We start from the raw sequence: 21044 nt of genomic DNA on the forward strand, positions 1-21044 counted from the left end.
AGTATCAAATTATTCAAGAATAGGGTGGTTTCAAGTGAATAGCTCTGTACAAAGAATAAAACATTCCCACTGCAGTCTGACAGAAGGCCTTTGGACAGAGGGGAAAGAAGATGAAAGTGTAGGATCAGAAGGCCGAGGGAAGGCGCAAAGAGAAATCTGTGTTGTCGCTGAATATCCCAAAAGTGTAGTTGGCAAGAGAAGAAGACAGTCACAAGACAAGACAGCCAGTGAAATGGGAATTCTGGTTTATTACAACTCTCCTTTGTTGTTTCGACCATCATTTCTTTCAGTAAAAGTAATCTAGATCTGAGCTAACAAATTCTAATTCACAGAAACATTGACTTCTACATCACTGCACAGAGGGGATTGTTGAGCCACTTTGTTCTTGGAAAAGAAAAGGGTTTTCAAAACGAATTTATTAGAGGAATAAAGGTAAAGACATTAGTTATTTCCCCATCCCTGTTGTAAACAACCATGACATTATACACGCTCACTTCCTGGTTCAACTTTGACCTATTGCACTTGCTGTAGTTTTGTTACCATTATGTACTTTGCAATGTCATTCTCTGCATCTCAGTGTGACCAGCTGACACCTCACAACCAGACATCATCACAAACAGACGTCTCTTCACATGACACTTCGGTGGACAGGACGGCTCGCGTCTCTTAAAACATGTTTTCTCGTTTCCTCTCTCCTTTGGTTAATTTCCTTGTAACTGTCCATACATCTCAGAGACTTGGGATGTACCACCTTGACCATGTGGGGTACCAGTCAGGTTTACTTCCAGTGTATACTGATTTCAGCTTTTGATTATGAGTCAGGATCTCCTTTTTATAGTCGGTTATACAAAGGTCCCAAGTAATAAGACAAACTTACATAGAACCCCCAATAGACAATCATACAGCAGCAATAAACACTTAAACAATAAGGCACCACAACCTGCCTAATTCCAACTTAAATGTTTTATTCTTTATCACTGTCCATAGACATATCTCAAAAACAGCTTGTCAAGTTCAACCCGTATCCTTTACTTCAATTCAGTCAACAACATGGCAATCCTTTTCAAGTTAATTTAGGAAACAAAACTGTTAATGTTCTTACAGCAGCTGCTGAATATCCACAGTGTAGGATTAACTCAAGTGACTGCGAGAGATTTGCAAAGACAACAAACAGAAGAACAAACACAGACTTATAAAGAAAGAAAAAAAGAACACATACATTACTCTGGTGAGACAAACAAGCATCTAGTTGAAGTAATCCACAGTGACTACCATTTTAGGACAGTTGAATTATCAAAGTGGTGTTTACTGGCTGGTGTGTCTGTGACGTGCATGGATATGTGGAGGGTGAGCCAATCGAATGCGTTCTGTACAGTTAGGGATGAGCGGGTGAGGTAGCTACAGATTGGTGTCTGTAGTTACAAATGCATGACTAAAATAAAGGAATAAAAGTAAGGACACAGGACACAAGTAAAAAAAGTCAAAAAGTTGTGAAATCAATCATTTAGTCAATAAACCACCTTTGTACTGGTATTTCCCTCGCCTTCTTTCTCCCTTAGTGTGAAGAAGATGATTACATGATGCAACATCTTCACAGATTTGATGCCCGTCTTCTTGATCTTTCTTTTTTTTAACACTCTTTAGTTTTATCGACCTGAATTCTCTCCTTACACACACACACAAATCCTCCAGCTGAGTGATATTTAAATGATATTCAACATTGATCTTTGCTTCTAGATATCTACAGCTCAAATCACTGAGCAAACACACACACACACAGTTTGAATGTAATGACTGGTACTTTTGCAGCAGTATATTGACATAATTCTTGGCTCCACTGATCTCTTGTCAAACCATGTAGAGCAGAATCTCTGTCTGATGCTCATTTCCTATTCTCTACTATTGATTATTCATTTCTGTCTTGGCAGATTGGCCCTGAAGCTAGCTCAGAGCCAGACAAGTATGCTTACAACAAGCGATCTGTGTTTGTATGTTTGTGTGGAGTGGTGGGTTACTTTTTCTTTAGCTTATGTTATGAAATATCATGCAAGGCCATGCTAAAGCAAAGTAAATGAGCGTGTTGTTACTACAGTGATTTATAAACGTCTTAGATAAATTACAATGTGTGTGTGGGCTGTCCCTATCCTGTCATTTCATCTCGTTTTGCTGACAAGTTTGATTAATGAGAGAAAAGCTAGTTAAGCAGCCTTTATGTAAATGTATTCATTACCATCTGAATTAAGTTTGCATTATCCAAAGGTTTAAATATAAATTACCTCACATAATTATTCCCAAACTTTCTCATTTGCATCTTGAAAAGGAGAATACATTTAGGCGTCTATGTTCCTGAGCACGCCTGAGAAAACCCATAAAAAGAGCAAAAAGATGGGGGAAAATAGAGAATGGAGAGGGAGGGAATTGAATGTGTGTTCCTAATTGATGTTTAATTAAGGAGCTTGTCTAAATCATTAGTCTGCCTGTCATCCACTGTGCCATCAATCACTCGGTGTGTCAAACCTGGCTAGCACGCCGGTCCGTGAAGGCATCCATCAAGGCACTTAGCCAGTCAGCAGTCCTGCATTAGCCTCAGCTCACTGCCTCAATGTAGTGCTCTGTGTTTGTCTTATTGGCTTCACTAGCAGTAGGTGAAGCCCATGTTAAAGTTGATTCACCAGCATCCATCCTGAAGTTTTTCCTCCTTTCAAATGAGATAGATTTTGTGAAGTTTTGCATGTTTTGCAAGTTAAGGGGCTTAGAAATTCAAGGTGGTCCCAACATGTAGGAAGGTTGTGCTTTAAAAGAAAATATGCCTGAAAGAACGAGAGTATGTAATGCATTTGAAACAGGATGTAACCCCAACCCATTCAGCTCCATGATCAGGGCCCTCGCTGACCTTTTAAACTACAGGAAGAGAGTATGTTGGAGCTGCATGTTGTAGTTATTGTTCCGGATTTGCAATAGCAGATTTTATGTTTTCATCCATACGAGAAGGTGGACATATAGCCTTGTGTCCATTGGGAATATAGTTGAGCATTTGGAAATCCTAAATAAACAGACCATCAGAACAATGGCGTGGAGAGCATATGTGGAGTTACCATGGTTTTGTCTTTTTTATGGAAACTCTACACATTATAGCACACTGTTTCGCCAAAGCCTTCAATTTAAGAATGGTAGCTAATGTAAAGTCAATGTTTGAAAATAATGTTTCACTTCCACTTTAAAAAGGAAACTTGCAAAAGGTTTAAAACTTGGAACTGTAAACATTTTGTTCCCTTTATACTTATATCAAAGCTTAGGTTTTTCATGTGCAGTACTTCTTTGGTGATGCATTCACGTTTTGAGTTCTTTGGAAAGCTCCCACAACAAAGCTCAAACAACTGCTACACAGCTCTTTGCACTTTTAAACAATGCCAACCTGAATTTTTTTTTTTTTACATCTGCCAACAAAAAAGACAAATTTCGTCCTTGAAGAATCAGACAAGATCAGCAGCTAGATTAGATCTCTTCACCTCTGCTCTTAAGGTTATATTTAGATTGCTGTTATCGACAGTAATCCGCTGTGAGTCATCGTACCACCACCTCGGCATTGATGTTGAACCACCATGAGTTCATCTTCAAAGATCTCTTTGACTGATCGCTACGACTGCTGTCACCCAAAGGGTTGAAAGACGCAAAATGTTCATCATCCAAACACTCCAATAGCAGGTGATCTTATTATCGGACAATATTTCAATCTCCAAACAAAACTTTTATCATCGAACAACTTTTGGAACACAGATTCTGCCATGCCTTTGGCTTTTATTAAACAGAACTGAGATGAGTAACACATTTATACACGCCGGCCTGCATGCCTCTGCAACAAGGAAAAATAATCAGCCACAAAATATGAAAGTGACTCGGAGGCAGATATGGAGATGATTGTGTCCTCATGCAGCTCAAACAGATCTTTTATGAGACATGAAAGTCACTTTTCATCTGTACTTCTGCCTCTCACAGTTTTTCAAGTCCCCCCCCCCCCCCCCATGCAAATCCTCTCACACCAAAAACAGCTAACCAACCAAGTTGCCTGTGGTCTCTGATGCCATTAACACTGAGCAGAAAGGCTGAATTTAATTTAGCAGCTGCAGGCTGGAAAATAGAATAGAGTTTAATATGTACAAGACAGACAGGGTGCATAATAACACAAACATTTTGTCTATCCATCTCTGTGCATCCATATCTCTGCCTCCATCTCAACCTTGATTTCTGATTATCATTTCCACTTTCCACACCGTTTCTCACACCAACATGCACTGTATTAGATATAATACACAAATGTATTAAATAGCTTAATATGCTGCTTAATTTTGCACCTGCTTGCACACATTATCTGCAGAGATGAAATGAATACATCTGCAGCTGCTTCATTGATGTGACGAGCTGTTTCTGGCAGACAATGGGCAGACAAATCCAATAAAAGGCCTGCATTGTATTGTGCTCTCCACACACACACACACACACACACACTCAGACACACACAACCCCTTTGCTCTGGTTACAACACCTGACGCAATCCCAGGAAACAGAGGCGGTAGTGTTTTTTTCCTGTTAGCACCACTCATAACAGCACCAGTCGTTAAACTGTCTCAAGGCAGAGGATTGCGTTTTCTTGCGATATGCTGATTAATGATGCATCGTGTCGCTTCACATCTCATAAGAACAGCGGAGAGAGATTCTCATTATCTCACAACACGTTGATCTATGGCTTAAAGTGCAACACTTTGTTGTACTTTTTTTACTGAGTGGCAGTGTGCACGAGTGTGAAGTGCTAACAAGTGTGCACTCGTACTGATACAGCACAAAGAGAAGCTGGCTTATTCCGAAAGACACAAAATAAGTAGTTGTTCCTTGTGATGAGCTTACAAATAACGAGTGCAATAAGCGTTCTGATATGTATGGGTCAGTATTAAAAGGTCAGGACAAACTCGTCTATCAATAGGCAGTTTGCCCACTTCACATCTCTCCTTACAGAAAATATTTTTTCAGCTTCACTTGGAGTTTCCCTTCATTGGACATCTAAGTTTGAGTGTTTCTTTTCAAGATCTGCCTTGAAACAAGAAGAGCTTTTGACTTTGATTCACACAGAATTGAAGCACCTTTTATTTAAAAACATGTTCTTTCTGGGGCAAGATTAAAGCACTTTATACTACATTTAAAAATATGACCAGAAACACAGCAGGTACACTGGATATCATACAGGTGTTTTACTACATGAAATATTGGGGAATAAAAGTTGACCTGTATATACTGATATGGAAAATCCAAATGTTATCTGTTGTGAGGAGTTTTCACAGTCAAAGTTACATATACAAAGTATGATTGACGTGTCAGTTTATAACTTTTTAGTTTGATCATAGGCTTACAAAAAAGATAACCTAGGTGACCCTCTGCATTCAAGTTTAATAAATAAGCAGTGTCCATTTCCACATTACTGAGTTTTTTTTAAATCCAACAATGAACTGCCTGCAGCTTGGTTATGTTCAGATGCCACAACTGATATGTTAGATTAAGGAAACAGACCATGGTCTGGGATTAAACAAGTGCTTAAGGATAGAGGAAAAAACGCTCAACTCCCTTTCAACGTAAAACAACTGGGTGCTGAATCCCGAAAAATGTTCAAACAAAGAAAATCAATTAGGACAGCACTCCAAAAGTATTTTAATTGCCACAGTGACTTTTCAAGCAGATACTCTTCTACGTTGTGTTACAGGCAATTTTCGAAAAAATTGGAAACATTTGCTTTCTGCATACTACAGAGCATCCAGACATGCCAGATATTGAGATACAAGAAGCATAAGCTCAGTGTGTCACAAACATTCATATTCTTGCTAAATCAGGCTAAAAATCACACACACCCTCAATGCAGCATTTGTGTAGCACGCCTCACCTGCCAAATGCAAAGACTACACATATGCATTCCGGAGGTTATTTAGCCATATTCTGTATCAAACTACAATTGATCATTAGAATCTGATGCTAAAAACTCTTTTGCAGTTGATTTTGATACTCATCTTCTTGCATAAAAATGGTGTGAAAGTTGAAATAGATCTAAGACATATGTACATTCATGATTACAGCAGCAGTGTAATTTACATTAAGAATGACGCTCTACACGTTTGTGGCAAACTTCTAAGCCTTCACTTGTTGGAATGTGATTCAAGGTACATTATCACTTTAGGGCCAGCTATGTACATGTGCATCATTTTGAAAGCATTTGCCATATTATATCTAATTAAGCTGTATCTAATAACTATTAGTGTAATTATGTTTGAACGTATAGCAGGACATTAAGCCACCAGCTCACGGGCCTTTTGTTTCACGAGACTTTTCACATAAATGATTGCCTTTAGGTATCTGTGGTTAATATGAACAATTCTGTAGTGCTTGAACCCATATCACCCATATTTCTTCTGACATGTTTAATCTCTGTGATTCAGTACAAGTCATTAAGTGTCATGGCAGAAGTTTTAGCTATCACAGTTCTCAATTACATTTTGCAATGTGCTCTGACACACTGGGAGCAACGTAGCAGATGATGCATGTAATCAGCTGGTGTGTGTGTGTGTGTGTGTGTGTGTGTGTGTGTGTGTGTGTGTGTGTGTGTGTGTGTGTGTGTGTGTGTGTGTGTGTGTGTGTGTGTGTGTGTGTGTGTGTGTGTGTGTGTGTGTGTGTGTTTTAGTGCGTTATGACAATATGCCATATGGTACTGAGCAGAGTAAAGTCGATCTGCTTTCCTGTGTGAGCATCATATTCAGAAGTTTAATGTCCACAAGGCATTGAGACACCTCCAGAAAAAGATACCTTGCATAAGCGGTTTGTAAAACAAAAGTTAGAGATTTTACTTTCAATTCATCTTTCCATACTTAACTAATTGAATATATTTATCATGAAATAATAAGTGCATTCTAAGTGAAGAGCAAGGAATAACAAAGTAATGGGGATAGCTCTAAAAAAAAATCCCAAATTGTTCATTAAAGTCTAAATAGCTACCGTGAGGCTTTAGGAATCACAAGCCCTCATCCAAAATTGTGCTTGCAGTGAAAGAGGAATTTTCCTCTGAGGGGGATAACAGATAGACAGATATTTTTAAATACTTTAATCCACACTGAACACAATTCAATTATTTTATCCTATAGCTTAAATGCTAGATTTGTACCATTTTAATTGGTGCTCTTCATAGATTAAAGTGTTGGAACACATCCATAACCTCGTTGATTAAAGGTAAATCCACACTCATTTTATAGGCCGATGCTGCCCTTAGATTAGTGACAAGAGCAGTAAATTGACTCCCAATTGGATCCATCAAGGCAGTTAGCCAGTCAGTTAGCTGCATTAGCTTCACCTTGCTGCACTTCTCTATTGGTTTTTTCTTTCAAGCTGACACGGCGTTTGGTTCAGTAAAGTATTCTGAGGGTTTTGTCACAGCTAAGTAGCATCAGTCACGTTACTGAGGCTGTTAACAGAGTAACCCCAGGGCATGATGGGAGTTTCAAACCTTTAAACAACCTACAGGCCTTTGTAGTGATGTTTGACAAGTGTTAGCCTACACCACTAAACTGTTGAGGTTTCAAAAAGAAAAAATGTTACATTTCATATTCTTATCTAAAGAAAAACAAAGATGTAAACAGGGATACAAGTTCTCTGTCGCTACAACTAGTTTCTGTGAATTTCAATGTTATTTTTAGTCCGTGTCAGACAGAAAAAAATATCTAGGAGAATGAGGGTTGGTGACATAACTTCAAATGCAAATTGATGTTGTAATTGACTTGACAGGAGTTAGTCTGAATCATTTCACACTGGTGCAGTATTGCATTTCTCTGGCTTTTCAATGTACAGTGGGAACTTTTATCTGCAACTTGATTTCCAGTTAAACATCCACTCTACGTGTATAGTTGGCTTTTATTGTGGAGGCGATCGTCTGTGTTTACTGCCAATCATGTCCTGAGTGGTCGTATTTTTAGGCTTTTTGTGTAACTTTTTTTTCTTTTCCTTTTCTTCACCTCGACCAAAGTCTCCTGGAAAGTAACTGTGCATGTACGTGCATCACCGCTGGACACTCGAGTGACATTGACATAATGCTTGTTGTAATCTATATAGCACACTTTGCTGGTGAAAGCCAGAAATAGAACTGATAGTGTAATACAATACAACTTAAATTAAATGCTATTTGACTGATGAATACATTTAGTAATATCAGCACATATCTGCGATAAAATTAGCCGATATCTGCATAGGCTTATAATCGGTTGGCTCTTATTTTCATTGCAGTGCAAAACTGGAAAAAAAAAAAAAGGAAAACGGTATTTCTGTGTTACTACTTTAATGCTGCTGAAGGAAAAAAACAGAGTAAGCTACTTTTTCCACTGTCCTATTTTATTTAAAAACTTGTAGTAGTCTAATGGTTCCTCTGGAGGAGAATTAGCCCCCCGCCTTTTCTTTTGTAACTTGTCATATTTTTCCCTACTCTAGGGTTTTCTAAACACACTAGTCTCCTAAAGAAGCCCCAAGTATGGTCATTTCCGATTTAAGATCATTTCTGTTGCATTAAATGTCGAAATTTCCACAAAAAATAATTAAATGTTTTATTTCTTACATGTAAAAACCATTTAAAATGACTACGTAGTGAGCCCCCCCCCCCCCGTAACCTGTTTCGTATGGCGAGGGTTATCAGTCAAAAGATAGTTTTTTCGTTACTTGTATCCCTGTTTATATGTGCTTAAAATTCAATGATATTCATAACAGTTCCTCATTTACTGTTAGCAAATACATTTAATGAAATACAGATTAGGAGATGAAGTTGGAAAACTGGGCTAGTGGCCAGAATTTGTGATACTAATGAGAAAAGCACTCCCTTTTTGCAGTCACTCCAGAGGTCTGAATGAATAATGAATTATGAATGTAGAGCAGGTTGTTGGCCAAAAGGTGCATCATGTCTTCCCTTGATAAATAAAGGTTACTGTCATTTGTGCAGCTGCTTTTCTAATGAAATGTCAAATTAAAAGCTGTGATACACAAAACACCATGTCAGCTAAGTCTGATGAGCAAAACGTTGTTTTTTCCACGCCTGCTGCTGAGAAACAAGTCAATCGATTTTTGACCCTTAGTCTCAGCCTGCTGCCTTTAAGCATGCAGTTTTTCCCATATGCATTTTGCTCAAACCATGTCCGGCTGGATTACAACCCGGCCTGTGTACAGGTAATCAATACTGTAGGCTCAATAAAACCAGCTGTATATAGAAGCTACAAAAAGTAACATCCAACAGCAAAATGAAGATCTGAATGTGAGGTCCAGCTGGGAAGAGTTGAACTTGGCTCAGAGGAATGCGGTTGCACTGGGCAGAAGTCTCAGAGAGAGTGAGAAAATAGGATTGAAAAAAAAAAAACCAGACTTCTGCAGGAGAGTAAGTGCTGGATAAACCTTCTGCAGCACAATAAAACACAGAGACAGAGAAAAAGAAGAGATCCTAGGATACATGACTTTCTCTTCAGTAGGGTTGGGAATCCCAGGCTAATTCATGATACGATGCAATATTCTAAACAATAGGTTGTCCATGATAACAGTAATATCACAATACAGCGATTAAAGGATAACTGACATGTGGCACGGCAGTCAAATAATGATACAACACTATATCTGATCATCTAGAATAAACAATTCCCCTTAAAAGGTAAAGTGTGGAATTCATGTATTTATTGACTACAATTTTGTGTCAGTTTCTGCTCTTATAACTGACTTATAACCACTGTCCTCTTCCTCTATTTCTTTTTCTCACTGTTATCTATTTCTTCTCTGGCCAATTCACTTTCATTCATGTGTCATACGTGCTACTGTTTTTAGTCATGAAGTAGTGAAGCGATAAGTCAAAATATATCGATATAATAATAATTTATACTTTTATTAATCCCGCTGTGATGCCATGCGATGTGATGCACTTTATTGTCCCCTTAGGGAATTGTCTTTTGTACTCCAAGTGCAGCATACATTTAGCTGCCCACACAGTAGCATTGATAAATTACAAGTTCCAATGAAAAACTCAAACAATATAGCATATTGAACATAACTAAGGATGTTCAAGATCTGCATAAAGCGCAACATAATCAGTGAAAGGTTGGCACCAAGGAGTTTTTAAATCACTTGAATTTGCATTGGAGGACTCTGTATCACATGAGTCACCAGAGCAATATGTTGCCTTATGCATATTTTGTCCCACTCCCACTTGCTAGTATGCAATATCCTGTGAGTGTTCATGGAAGAGAGTTGTTGTTTTATCTGCAAGCTCTTTGGTTAATTCTCCATTCCTCTGTCCTCTGTCCTCTGTCTTTTGTCCTCTGTCCTCTGTCCTCGTCCCTTAGAGGAAATGAAGTCCACTTTTAGTCCAGCGCAGTGATCAGCTGCTTGAACAGACCACGTGACAGACAGACAAAGGAAAATATCTTACTCCTTCCTCCTGCCATCCATCCCCATCAACAAGAAACACACATTCAAAAACACCCGACAGCCTTCTTTAACTGTGGATTGGATTTCATTCTCAGGACCCCATTAATTCCTTATGGATTCTCATATTGATTGAGGGGCCTCTGGTCTTGTTAATTCACAAAATCCCAGACGGGGGTTTGATTCAGTTTGCATTGCCTGAAGGTGAATGCAACTCGTACGAAATGTGTGAATAAAATCGAGAATAAGGCAGGGTGTAGAGAAAAAGAAGAGAAGGAAAGAATGAAGAAGTTGAGAAGAAGTAACGAATGAATTAGGCAATGAATGACCTATTGAAAGAAATGTAAGCAGAGAAAAAGAAAGCATTGTTCCAATCATTAACCTTTTTTATGTAGAATAAAAAGAATGCCATGATCAATTAGTGATTACCGTCTAAATGCGTCAATGAGGTTCAGTGTTTCACCCTGTCCTTTATGTCATTAGCTCATTCTAATGGATCATTACATAAAACCCTCGCAATGGATCACAACTGGAAGGCTGTTTGCTTGTCGGTGTGTATTTGTACTGTAGCTGCACACAAGCATGAAGGCCAAATGCAATTGATTCCTTTGCTGATTGATGAACCTAAACATCACTCTGCAGTAATTAATTAAGCAGCAGTAATAAGATAAGCCTCATTGCTATAGCAAAAGGACAAAAGCATATGAGACACGCTTGGGGTGCAGCTAAATATTACAAGCAAGAAATATAATGTTTATTCTAAACATTCAAATGTAGAGAATATAACCATCCTATATAAAAAGTCCCTCACACACAGTCATGTGACAGAGGTCATAAAGAGTATCAAGTATATTTTGCCTCATCCAAAAAATGTCATACCTTTTTCTCATACAGGGAAAGGCCATTATCAGTGGTTCAGACGACGTTGGGAAAAAAAAATAAAAAAATGCATGTTGTTCTTTCTGCTGTAACTCTCTAACCGAGGTGAGAATGGATTGAGAGGAGGTATTTGTCATTGTCAGGCTGAGTGCCCTGCTACCTGTCTGATGCTGAACCTGTCTCACTCAGGTTCCCTTTTATGTGTTTTCATCTCCCTCTTTAAAGTTTTACTCGCTAAAGTTTTATTTGAAAGACTTAAAAAACAAACAAAAAAAAAACCTGTTGGCTCCCTTTTATATATTTGTTCACTTGTCCCTCAGCCCACCTCTACCTACTTTATTCTACTTTGGTCTCTGTTAGTATATAGCTTCTCTCCTGTTGTATATGCGTTTGCTCTTTTTCTTTTATCCCTTGATTGATTTTTTTTATTCTAGACATTATCACCTTGGCTTGATTTCCTCACCCAGATTGTGACTTAACATGGGTTTACAGTAGCATGCTTGCCATATAAGAATAAAACCTAATATCTAGTAGTCTCATTGTATAAGGATGAAGTAATACTAAATATATATCACAATACATTCTCAATACATCCCCACTTTTTGTGGGTATTCAACATGAATTGACACATTTGTTTTATGAGTTCACATCCATGTTACCTCTCAGTCATTGGGCCAAACAGAGAGAACATCCAATGGTCTTTGGAGGGGCAGACTGAGACTGTACCATGATTAGTAGAGTACTTGTATTGTTTTTTTGTTTTTTTTACATTTGATTTGAATTTCATAAGTGAATATGCTCCGACTTTGGTTTTGTCTCTAGCTTCCTGTTTAAAACCAAGGTACAGAAGCTCCTCAAAGAAGTTTATAAATGAAGATGGAAGTCAGTTTAAAGTCTGCTGAGGAAAGCATATTAGTTTAGCTAAATGTATCCTTATTAGATTGAGAGGTTACCTAATGTTATTTTTTTGGGCATTTTCTAATTGTATCTTCCAGACGATATGCTCCTGTGATCAATAAAAGATGATCTAATCTAATTTGATTGTCAGTCTGACAGAATCCATCCCCTTGTTTCTTGCATTGTAACCATAAATAAACTCAGAGCGGATGAAGATTACTCCTGCATCCTGAGTTTCTTCTCACTGCAATCTTTAACAGAAAGTATTTTAAATTTTCTTCCTTTGGTCTAACCTCTCTCACTTCTTCTTGCCGGCAGGTTTGGAAAAAGTTGGCCGGGACTCCAGCTACGAGCAAGAGGGGAAGGTTCAGTTTGTGATGGACGCAGTGTACGCCATGGCCCACGCCCTGCACCGCATGCACCGCGAGCTCTGCTACGGATACCCAGGCCTCTGCCCGCGCATGGCCAGCAACATTGACGGGAAAGAGCTGCTCAGCCACATTCGTGCTGTGAGCTTCAATGGTGAGTAAAGTTGTTGATTTTTACCCAGTGGATTGTTAAGTGAAGTTTGTAATCCTCTACCAAAGACAATGAAGTGCTGTTTTTAAACTATAAAATGGAGAATAATTCAGTTAACAATGAGCCCTTGGTATTTAAGTGTTGCTTTATTTATTTGAATGAGTATGAAGAGGAGATCCTTCAAGACTTATGGGAAAACATGATTTAAAAGTGAACAATTAGTCTGCAAATTGCTCCGTTATTCCTCGAGAACAACCACCTAGTCTCTAGTCTTCAAATGATTGGATGCTGTGCAGTGATCCTCCCTGACTTCTTTTCTACTTTAAAGACACAAAGACCCGGCTCCTCATCTCATTTGTCTCATCCTCATGAAAAACAGTCATGCTGCGTTTCACTTGCATAATTAAGTCAAGCTTGCAGCCTCTCCTGAACATATCATCTGGGTTTATTTGCTTATTGCAGATCATGATTTGGTGTTGTTTCACTGAAGCCTTGGTGCTTAAACTTTTATTTTCACTATCTCTCTCTCTCTCTCTCTCTCTCTGATTGACACATTCTTGTAGGTGAAAATATTCACTCATTTCATTTTAGAATATTGTCTCTAAATATTGTCGACACACTTGTTACGGGTACACACTACAAGAATATCAGGCCGATTCTCTCCGTCAGACAATCAACAAGTCTGATTTTGTTTATGGTTCTATCAAATTTTCCTGTGGAGTGAGGTGTGTTAAGAGTGATCCAATCGTAAATATTAAACATCAGCAGTATTTACAATCCAATATCCAGTTGTGTTGGGGGAACCCCAAAGAACAGCTGAGCATGTGGATTGTCACAAGACATGATAGCCAGTTGGGAAGTGACCAGCCCATATTTACGTCAACAACTTAATTCATCATTTAACTTTTTTTCAGGGTTTTAAACTTAAAGGTTGTCCATAAACCATCGCCAACATTTCCTGCCCATCGTCCACCATGTTTGTTTACTCTAAAGTCACATTTAAGTCACAGTTTGTTATTGGAGTCAGGCTTCTTGTTGTTTGCGAATGAAATCGGTGTGTGTGTCTTTCTGTTGTAGTCATATCCTTGCTCTCCAAACGCTATAGGAACAAAACTGTTAAACATGTCATTATTTTCCATCATATCTGTGGTCTCTCACATTTTCAACATCTGTTAAGATCGTAAGAATCCTTTATTGTTGGCTAGGCTTGAGTTGATTTCTTCCTGTATCTGCTATTCTTTCTGCATAACCTGTTGTCATCCGTCAAGATTTAAAAGAATACCGAATGAAAACAAGAGATGGAGTTGTCTGATTCAGTTTCAGAGGAAGCAGAAATGTGTTTTCACATGAATGTGTGCAACAAAAGTGTGTCAGTGGTTGTTTTTTTCCCCCCTTCCCTTCGCTATCTCTGTCTGTCATCGCTGCAAGTGTCAGAAACCAATTCACAGGCAGCCACTGATTGCTCTTTCATACTGCAGCAGCAGGTTTGTTCTCAGCCGTGTTTCTCTGTTATTGTCCGCCTGGAGGGGAGAGAAATCACCCCTTAACCACAAGGTCACAAACTTTATACCCCAATGAATCACTGAACACTTCTCACATACTGGAAGTTGCTCTGCTACACCTGTCCCCGGCAATACTTTGATGGAACATGAAATTAGATAGAGCTAAAAGGATTTGGGAATAAGCGGTGTGCCCTGAATTTATCAAGCAGGCTCCCGCCATGCATACGTTTAATTTACCCCACAATGCCTTCAAATGCCTCCACAGACATTCCAGATAAAAGCATCACCCACAGAAAAGACACGCTTCATTTTGCAACGAATAAGAAACGGCTTTTCCTTTTTGATGTTTGTCTGCATCACATGTCCATGAATTTCAGATCCCAAAAGGTGTTAAATATGATGATCAAAGGCATCAAAGTCTTAAGATAAACAAGCTATACATAATTAATATCACACCTTAAATGACTCCCTGCTACTCTCTCCTCAGAGTTGAGCAAGAATGGGGGAGAAAGGATGTATCTTTTTTAACAGGTGAATCAACTGCCTGAAAAAAAAATTGGGTATTGCAGATAAAGTAGTCAGATGATTCCTTTAGCTTATGCAATCCTGGAAAATGATTCATTTCTGAGTCATTTATACCAGTCAAATATCAGTTAGTGTATATCTGGAAAAGAATCAAACTACATATCTACCTTTTGCTGTAGTGTGTCCCTCCTGGGTGGTTTTCCACAGACGTCTTCATTTTGTTCGCCTTTGATTTGTGGCATTGACTTTTTCTTCTTGTACACACGTTGGTTGCCTGCCTTGAATTATTGTTCCCTTCAACTCGCAAAACTTTTTTTTTTTTTCTTTTTTTTTCTTTTTTAAATGTAGTCAGTTAGATTGTTTGTAAAGTGATAAAACACAGGGATGAAATAAATGGATAAAATCCCCAAAGAGCAGATTTTGCGGCAGAGGGTTCAATATATTCATCATTTCTGCTATAAATTTCTGCTGGGATTTTTATAATAAATTGCACAAAGATGAAACTTTTAAGGTGTTCTTGGATACTTTCTCACCGTTTCTTTGTCCTTAAATGTTTAAAAAGGCCTCTAAGGGGGCAGAAGAAGAATGATGGTGTTTTTTGGAGGGCTTTTTGTCGCCGTTACTCTTATCTGGTTTGTTTACATCGATAGAAGCCTGCAAGATTTAAAGCTTTTCAACCAGCTGCTTTATGTGTGTGTAGGTTTAAATGCCGGGGTTTATTTGTGTCGTCCAATAAAAAACTGTTTGGTCATTGATCTGTTTAGGGTTGACATGACATTGGAATGCTAAAGAAGAAAAAGGGGCAAAGCTTTAATTCTTTTCCTGTTTGTGGCGCATAGAGAAAGAGAGCGAGAGAGAGAATGAGACACTGATTTTTCAACATGGATTCTCCTTTTCTATGCTTTACTGGATCCATACTAATTTACCTTTCAGCAGCTGCATGAACGAACAGGAAAAGAGAGGAGGGAGGGCTAAGTGTTTGAATGATGACATTTCTTCATTTAGATTTTTACAATGACAAGTAAACGTACAGAGTTAAGTTAAACTGGTAAGAGTGACAGAAAAGGAGAAGATGAGGAGAGGACACCAACAAGACTTTCTCTTCTTCACAAACCGGGGTCGAGTCAGTGATGTACTTCATTGTCTAAGGACACAAAAGGGTTTAAACATTTTTTTATTGGTGAAAATGGGATCCTTTTATTGACTGTTTAAAAGAAGTGCATGTAACCACCATCACATCACCCATCCATTTGTGAACCCCTCTTTTGAGGCCTCAAATTTGGCTTTTTTTTTTGCGGTCTTAAATTTGAAGTGATAGAAGAAATAGAAGTGCTCATATATGGACAACTGTTATGTCCTTATCCTGGGTAAGCTGGCTTGGTTGCCGTGATTGCTCATAATTAAGCACACTACACACAATTAATGTAGCCACACCATATTGCCGTACCAATAATCATTGTAAATGTTTGACTAAATGTGAGCATAAATTAGAAAATGACCATTATGTTATATTGGAGGAGACTGAAGTAACAGTTGAAACAATGAACACTTCAGGACAATTTTCAGTGAGGTAACCATTTAACTAAGAAGTAACAATATTTCCCCTTCAGATTTCATAAAATCTGACTTTTTTTGAATCCAGTGCAGTGACCCCTACTGGATTTTTGAGTTGCAAAAGCTTCACCTTTGGACAAAGGCCATGTCAATCTCCTATAGATATGTAAACTATGGATTCTTCAGTATAAGTTTGTCTGCTGTTAAGAAAGGTTAAATCCAACATGACATTAAGAACATTTCAATAATCAGTCTGATTCCTATTGTTAGAAATATTTAGATTATACATGTCTTTCTACATAGATCATTTTCGAGTGGAGTATCTTCAATGCGCTTACTTAAATAAGCCCTGACACATATCGACACTCAAACAGACAGAGGCTGGTGCATTGCGGAGCAAGTAAACTACAACACAAGCTGGAGCTGTAATGACATAGCAGCTTTTATTTGTCTGTGAGTTTATTGGCTTATCCAGGCAAAGACACACATTCACAAACATAAAAAGAATGTGGAAACCAACGCTCACACCGAGGCCATTATGACTAATGGAATTGAATCCTTATTTCTGAGTCAATGTGAGAAACTGAACCATCTTCATCCATCACAGATTGTCACTAAAAGAGAGACAGTGAGCTTTAGTCAACAGACTCTAACGTCATGCTGCAGTGGGCAGAGCAATCAGCAATCAAAGTACACAAAAAGGTGATTCCATCTCTTGAATCAGAGATGTCTGCATGATTAACACCCACCTTCAAACAAGTCCTGCAGCAACCCTGACCAGCAGTTCTCGATGCTCAGTCCATTTTATAGCACTCCGCTAGTACTACTCCGATTCAGTCAACGCAAATACCAAATGAAAAAATAACACACGAAAGATAAAACCTCAGTTTGCATCTCCATTTTTTTTTTCTTGCTAGAATGCCCCGTTTCTGTTTACTCACTGCTCAGTCTGATTCATAAGCTGTTCCTGTCAAACTAAAACACACATAGCAGTCGCCCACACATATTTGTTTGGCCTATTCACACGTTCATTAGAGCCATACTGCTTCTTGCTGCGTCACTTCTTTTCTCTTTTTCACTGTACTATCCTTTTCTTTCCCTTTCTTTCCCCGTCTTGTCTCCGTCCTTCACACGTCGCCCACCCATTCTGCCTCGTTCTCTCCATTGTCTCCTCCATCCATCACCCATCTTTCTCTTGTAAGCGCTCTGAAAGACTTAGTCGGCCTTTCTCCTATACCCTTTAAAGGTATTCACTCATCAACTGAAGGCTGCAATCCACATTTTTTTCTTTCCTTTCCTTTTCCAATTTTAAATTCTGGTCAAAAATCTATTTTCTTTTTTAAATTTCAGAGGAAAAAAAATGTAAAACTTAAAAACAAGTTGTTAAACTTACTCTTTCCTGGTTTTAATTTGTGGTTGGTTCAATTTTAACGTTGACTTCAAAAGTCCCCCATACAGAGAAAAGATTCAAGGTCAAGGACACTTCTTCAAACCTTCAGAGGAAACTTTTGTCTTTCACACTCGCATGTTTGAGTGTGTTTGTGATCTGATCTGTGTCCGGTTAGATCTCCTGCAGGGAGACAAGATTGAACAGACCTGCATTAATTAGAGCAGCTTGACTCTGAGACCATGAACTCCATACTTGGCTGGTCAACCTGGAGAAGAAGGGAAGGAGGGAGATGTTGTGCGGAGAAGGATGAGCGAAGGGGAGAAATAACCAGTTGGGGCATGATGAAGTTCACTTACACATAATAACCTCTGAGAGCCAGAGAGGAGAGGACAGAAGTGGAGGAGTAACTTGCTCGAAGGAGTTGAACTTCAGCAGGCTTTAATGATCCTGGAGACGAGAACAGGGAGTTACAGAGACAGAGGGGTTATGGGAAGAGACAGTCCACCTGGACTTAATGAACTTGGAGGGAGATGGAGGAAAAAGTGCAGGTGGAGGAGACATAAATTAGCTAGAAAGAGATATATATAAATGCAATTAAGAGAGCTCCACATTCAAATTTGAACCTGATTTTTTATATTTTATAGAGCCATGCAGCCCTTTATGGTGGTTTAAATCAAATCTGTTGAGACAAACATGTCAGAGAGACTTTGCCTGCCATCTTAAGAGCACTGAGACAAACAAAGGATTGCACTTGATGCAGAAATATTTATTTGAAACCTAATGAAACCTAATTTCTAAAGCCCTCCAATACCTAAAACAGGGCTCTGCAAAATGAGTGCCCTATGTTAGTTGGTTCTAAGGTGAACCAGCTCAAGTAGACTAGAATATTATTTTCCCCTTAGAATATGTTTTAACACTGAGAGACAGAACATAACCAAGAACGCTCTCAGGGAACACCAATTGGCATTGATGAATTTAGACAACAGAAATCATGGACACTAAAAGAACACTCAACATGTGCCCAACGTTCCCACAATGCTAAACCTTCAATGAAATAAGGAACATTAACTAAATGACCTCTGAAGATAATATATACTGCTGTAAAACTTATTTTTGAAATGAAGTATTGTTTCTCCATCAGCATGCTAATAAGAACACTGATTGTGTTGAATTCAAGGCTGTTGCGGGCCTGCTAAAGAAAAAGACAATGACAGGTCGGGCAGTGTAGAGGGAAGGTTGAACTAGCAGACATTTAAGAAGAAGAAGTCATCTACAGTTTCTGTAGTTGGCAAAGAGTGGGAAACAGACACGTTCAGAGACTCAGTGAGAGTAAAAAGAGAATGCATGATGACTAGATGATAAAATTAACTTCAAATAAAAGATAAGAGATGGAGAGGCTGAAAATATATGCTGACTGTGTTATATCAAACTTTAGCAGAGCATGATGACCTTGAGAAGATGGGAAATGAGATAAAACAATGACTTGGCTGATTTGTAAGAAATATGAAGTGTGACATTAAAAAGGACGATACGGGAGAGCAAGACCAACTTTAAAACTTTAACATTTAAAAGCAAAAAAAGGGAAGATAGAGGCAAAGCAAAAAATACGGAGCTCAAAGATGCTTACTTTCCTAGGTCAGCTCAACCAAAAGAGAAGATGGAGATACTCGGTCTATGTGACATCTATATACGTCTTGTATGGCTTGTTAAATGTGCGGTTGTAATAGATGAAACTGATGTTTTCATGAGTTTACTCAATTGTGTGGCATCTCTTTTTGAATGGGAAACTTTGAGATTTTATGCAATAGTCGAGGTCGAGCTTTAAAGAATGCACAATAATGTCTGATCTCTGAACTTTTTAACTTTCTTTTGCTGTCAATTTTTTTTTTTTTCTTAGACAAAAGGGCGATTAAAGCGGCAACATTAAACCCCTTATAGTCATTCCCCCTTTGTTTCATTTATAATGCTAAGCTAAGCTAATCACTCCCAACTCAAGCATCATATTTTGAAGGACAGATAATGCTCTTGTACCTCTTGGCAAGAAACCCAAGTGTGTTTTTCTGAATGTGAAACAACTTCACAACTTTACAATAACATTGAAGATTATAACATTCATTCATAATGTTCAAACTTTAAAGGAGCAATATGTCACTCTGACACCTAGTGTTTTAAAAGGGTACTACCTTCAAAATTCAAAACATTGGAGAGGGCTGTCTGCCACCCACCCTCTCCTCTCTAGAGTCCATGCTCACGCAGGTTGCCATGTGACGGACTCAGAAGCTTCAGTGTTTAGCCAGCTCTGCATTGGTCTTAAAACTCATTCTAACCTCTCTCCATCTTTCAAACGTTTCTCGTTGTGAAGCTTATTAGAAAAATGCTGGCCTCTTAGGTCAGGTAGAATCAGTTATATCGCAACCAGTTTGCTTGGCCGCTTCCATCGCTGCAACACCTGCTGGTCTGTCCTGATAACTGGTCTCTTATTAGGTAAACCAAGGGGCGTCCAAACTGGCCATGTGGGGTGTCTTAAAATCGCCTACCTTCTCTGGTCCAAACAAATACAGAGCATTCAGGACCAGAATCTAAACTTAGAAGGAGGTCATACTGGCTGATGCGCTGTCGTCAGAGAATCCAGCACTTCAACATAGCATGTTTCCTTAATGTCTGATGATGTAGTGAGGTCATTATATTATCTAATTCAGTAGCTATGTTATATATTGCTCCTTTAATCAATCATAGTTTGTTTTAGGCCTTCTGTGTTCAAATCCGTCACACAGACAAGAACATACCCTTCAGTTCTGCACATAATCTCCTACTTAGTTCCTGCAGCTCACTTACACACAGCAGGTAGTAAGTAGGAGATTATTGACAGCATTTCCAACCTTGTACAGGTGGTATCACCTTGCCTGTACTGGCAGCACTCCCTCACACTGAACAACAGATGAGAAGCAATTCACATCCACTTGCAAAGCAGAGTGTCATACCGGCATAACATTTCAGTGCAGTGACTGACAGCCTGAACATCTGCATAACAATGACACAAAATCATACCATATACAGTCAGTGTGCAACACAGCCTGACAGCTCAATTTTCTTTGTTGTGTAAACAGCATGTGTTCCTCTGAATAGCATTTAATTTAACCTTTGCCTTCTTCTCATTACCTTATCTGTGATATACTTAGCTTCAGATAGATCCTTTTCTGAACATAGTAAGAGATAAGAAAACTGAATAATATTTGGCAGATAAAAGCTTAAAAAAAAGGCATGTATCCTGAAAAAAACAAGATGGGCAAACTGATTTGTTAATG

The 21044-nt window shown here is 38.6% G+C and overlaps 1 protein-coding gene across 2 annotated transcripts in view; it reads left to right on the forward strand.

Moving 5' to 3' along the window:
• The window catches only part of grm8a (glutamate receptor, metabotropic 8a), a 216443-nt gene that overhangs the window by 154726 nt on the left and 40673 nt on the right, over nucleotides 1-21044 (forward strand). For both annotated transcript variants that reach the window (XM_020644056.2, XM_065951301.1), the window contains exon 8: nucleotides 12568-12771. In XM_020644056.2, the coding sequence (XP_020499712.2) occupies nucleotides 12568-12771 (204 nt within the window). The remainder of the gene's footprint in view (nucleotides 1-12567; nucleotides 12772-21044) is intronic.

The sequence above is a fragment of the Labrus bergylta genome, chromosome 23 (genome assembly GCF_963930695.1).
Source record: "Labrus bergylta chromosome 23, fLabBer1.1, whole genome shotgun sequence".
Lineage (NCBI taxonomy): Eukaryota > Metazoa > Chordata > Actinopteri > Labriformes > Labridae > Labrus > Labrus bergylta.